The 4,426-nt window shown below is 39.0% G+C and overlaps 1 protein-coding gene across 1 annotated transcript; it reads right to left on the reverse strand.

Annotated features, from left to right (window-relative positions):
* Nucleotides 1-370: 370 nt before the first annotated feature.
* On the reverse strand, nucleotides 371-931 carry LOC116258792 (receptor like protein 29-like). The gene has a single exon (XM_031636183.1). The coding sequence runs from the start codon at nucleotides 929-931 to the stop codon at nucleotides 371-373; it is 561 nt and encodes a 186-aa protein (XP_031492043.1).
* Nucleotides 932-4,426: the final 3,495 nt, after the last annotated feature.

Below are 4,426 nucleotides of genomic sequence, written 5' to 3' on the forward strand. Positions count from 1 at the left end.
GAGAGACCAATTGAGCAAACTAGATCTCTTGGTTGGCATCTATAAAATGCAATCTCTCTCTCTCTCTCTCTTTCTCTCTCTCTCCCTCTCTCTCTATCTCCCCATATATATATATATATATATAATTTCTCCCTTTATATCTATATGTACTCTCTCTCTATCTCTATTGCATCTCTTTAGATTTATATAAACTCAAAAGAAGCGAACACCCAATCTCCAATTGTGTCAAATTACTGAACTGAAGATGAAAGCATGTTCCTCTTGTATACTCAAAATGCGAAAAATGTACACTTTGTAAATGTTCCCTTTACGCTAGAGAAAAAGATAATAATAAAAAAAAGCAGTGGAAAAGAACACTAGTGTCATAACGTTAGGAGGTAAGCAAACAGCAAGCAGCAGGCAGCAGGGCCAGAGCCACGCGGTACCAAGAATCCGATCTGAGACTCGACCCACTCGAGCTCACCGTCGAGCCATCACGAGCCAATGACTCAGCGAGGTTAGCAGAGATGCACCCATTGGCTTCCACCCTGACCAAGCCGGTGCCGACCATCTCCGAGCCGAGACACAGGCCATCGTTTCCGGTGAGCTTGAGCTTGGGGCCCAACCACTCCCCTAGCTCCTTCTGGAATGCTACCTGCCCACTGAGCTGGTTGTAGCTGAGGTCAAGGTCGTGAATGAAGGGGAGCCCACCGAGCCCGGATGGTATGGCCCCAGTGAGCCCGTTGTGGTCTAGCGACAGGTAGGTCAGGTTGCGTAGGTGAGGCATGGAAGCCGGAATGGTGCCGACGATGCCAGCATAGGCCAAGTCGGGGCCGACCAACCCCGTCATCTGGGTCCAGACATCTGGAAGGGTCCCTCCCGGGAGGTTCCCCCCCCAAGTGGAGGTCCTGCAGACCCTGCATTCGTCCCAGGAACAGGGGAAGTCTGCCATTGATGCTGTTGTTGCTGAGGACCAACATTTCCAAGCCCTTTAGCTTCCCTTGTGACGTGGGAATCTCGCTGGATACGTTGTTGAAGCTCAAATCCACCTTAGTCGCCTTAGATCCCCCGGTGGCTGATCTCTGATGGCAGCTGCCTGGTTATCTGGTTCCGGCCAGTGGCGGACCCAGAAAAATGGGCTGGAGGGCACTTGTTTATATAAACTCAAATCTGGTGGGGTCCTTATATATTTAAGATTTCACACCAGCCACAATGTAGCTATGCAATTGGTTCCGACTGAGGTTAAGGACGATGAGCTAGGTGTTCTTTTAAAATTTTTAAACTCAAAACCAAAGAAAGAAATCAGGTCAAATGGGGAGTTGGTAAGCGAGCTTAAAAGAGTCATGCTCGAGCTGTGGCTTGTCTGTCGAATCGAGTTCAAGCTGACCTTGTATAGCTAAACTAGAGCTTGAGCCAAGCTGAACGAGCTTAATTTTGACTCGGCTCCTATATGGCCCTATAAGTGGATCAAGTGTGTGCTGAAGTGGTGTGAGGTGCCTGTGTAGTGAGACGGCATGAGCAAGTGTTAATGATTCACTTCTTAGTTTTAATTTTGAATACAAGGTTTTAATTTAAAAATAAATCCAATCCTGATCAGAATCTGAATTTGAATCTGAATCCAATGGGATATATATGTACAACCAAATCTGAACCTCAATCTAGTCAGGTATCATTTCTTAAATCTGAATCTGACCCAATTTCTTAATCGGATATTAAATTTTTTCCATATGCGATATTTTTTGAACTGGCTTGGTTGGATATCCAATTAAAATCAGATATATTGACAACCCAAATTTGGGAGGAATTGGCTCTATATGACCTTTCGGCTATTATTGACCATATCGATTCAATGACAAATTCTAAAGTTCTCTTTGTTGGACTTTCACAAGTTATGTTTTCATTTTATTTCCCCATGCTTTCAGACTTGATTTTGTTTAGCACTCAAAATAATCTTATTTGTTCATTTTCTTGGAACTATAATGGCTTGAGCAGCCTTTACTCGGCCAAAGATACCAGAGACGGTGATAGCAGCCACTACAAGAAAACCCTTACCTCTGACGGGGCTTTTTTCACCACCAACAGAGCTGGGTTGTCTCTGCATATACTTATGTCTTATCTCGATCTTGGGTGCCGTTTGGCAACAATAACAGTATGTAACAATTCCATATATCTGTCGCAAATATTGTGCAGATTTATGTTATATTATGTTATAACATTCCATGAATCTGCCCGAAATATTATTGCAGATACATACAACATTAATACACTGTTGTGTTTTACAGTCGACCGCTACTTCCGGCTTTGTTCCTAGAGCTGAAAGCATTTAAATGATATTTTGATTTTTTTTTTTTGACTAGATGTTGGTGGTTGTTGGCTTGCATCATTTTAGCTTCCACAGGTATATATTTACTGTCTTATGTGAAATAATTGCTTATTTGTGTGCTTTAACTTATGCATGCTGGATTCTTGTCATTCCAGTAACATAGTGTTCCAGATACTAGAATCTGTACGTGATCGTCACATCAACTCGATCAGTGATTTATTATCAGCTATATGTATGATCAATCACCAGGTTTGATTACTCACCTGAAGCAAGATACGAGCATCAGAAATGTATGTGCAACATAGTAAGTGCATGATTGAATTTTTATAGTCATGTACAGGCCTGAATGTGACAAACAACATTTAGGAAGCACTTTGATAAAAGTGAAATCCATTTAATTGACTAAAACATCAATAGAATATGTCACGAAACATTGCCAAAAGAAAGCTCATTAAGTTCCTGTTCTTTTGTTTCTATGATTTTTTATTGTTGATTTTTGGCTTTTGCCTTTATATTACTAGGTAAATCATTAAGCAATGTTAATGCTTTGAGATATTGCACCCCTGACTATTAAAATTCGACATCACCTAATAAGATATTATTTATCAAGCCAAAATTCCTAGTAGTACTTTACACAGATCCACCGGCAGGGCCTTGGCCCCCCACCCTAAAAAAATTAAAAAATTCAAACACTGATGTAAATTTCATAAATTTTAGTTTAACATATATAAAAAATTGAAATTTTGGTCTCTATTGAAATTTTGAAACTATAGTTCGGTTCTGACACACACATTCTAACATATAGAGCACTGATATGCTTGTGCAAGTTTTGTGCAGTTTAACTGCTAACATGTACCTGTGTGTTTTGGTTTGCTTCCTTTTGTGTGCTTTTAAAGGGTTGAGCCAATTCTTGGCAAACATCACCATGTATATCAGCATTAATTGCAGCTTTGCTGATCTTTCTCTATTGCACAGATTGATTTTGCTTAAGAAATGTAGGGGCCTGACAAAAATTCTGCTTTTGACTAACAAGGTAACACAATCAAATGACAGAGAGCATTTCTTTCACTTTTGTTCTGAGAAATTTGGTGGCGATTCTGCCGTCGACTGCTGAATGTTTGTTTCTTGGTCTTGATCAAGCAGGAACAGGATGCATTGCTTGCCTCAAATTAATCCCGAAGTTCTTTCATGAATTCAAAAGTTCCAGCATAACCGAGAAACCATTTCTAAACTAGGTACTATGCATAACAAACAACTTGGTTGAACTGTTAAACCTCCATAGAATAGATGCTGGATCCATGCAAATGCCAACAAAATTCTGTTTTTATCTTAGTTTTTGAATTTTGGAGATACGTAAACGGTAGTCATGGCTATAACCAGTTGCTTATGCATAATAAACAACTTGGTTGAACTGTTAAACTTCCATAGAATAGATGCTGGATCCATGCAAATGCCAACAAAATTCTGTTTTTATCTTAGTTTTCGAATTTTGGAGATACGTAAACGGTAGTCATGGCTATAACCAGCTGCTTAAGATATGTATATATATATATATATATCATTTTTCTGTTTTATTCAGCAGACTTATTTTTCGTGTTTTATCACTGTTTTTTCAAAAATAAAAAGATGTGTTTTTTATGATTATATTTAATTGGTTGTCATCTCTCACAACCAATATGTAAGTGGTGGTTCTTGTCAGTCATGAAAATGTTTGCAATTACTATGCAGAATAGTTGAATAGTCATCAATGAAACTGCCAACCTACACTATGAAAGGAGGCCTTACAATATAATAATAATACTACTATTATTATTATAATTATTAAATAATATAATAATAACAATAATTGTGGATAAGACGACCAGGTGAGCATTGGCCGCCAATGCTGACATGCATGATAAATTCCTTCCTTTTATGAATTGGTTCCGCCAAAAATAACAATATAAATGTGAGCTATGTGGTTTGTCCAATGAGTGCCGGCTTCCGAGCCACCTTCTGGTGGCATTTAAGGATGTCAACGGATCAGATTCGGATTGGATACATCTTTTATTATATCTGCTTTTTCAGATATTCATATATTCGGCTTCGAATTCGAATAAAGCAATGTCATATCCGAATCCGAAT

Source organism: Nymphaea colorata, chromosome 8 (genome assembly GCF_008831285.2).
Source record: "Nymphaea colorata isolate Beijing-Zhang1983 chromosome 8, ASM883128v2, whole genome shotgun sequence".
NCBI classification, from domain to species: Eukaryota; Viridiplantae; Streptophyta; class Magnoliopsida; order Nymphaeales; family Nymphaeaceae; genus Nymphaea; species Nymphaea colorata.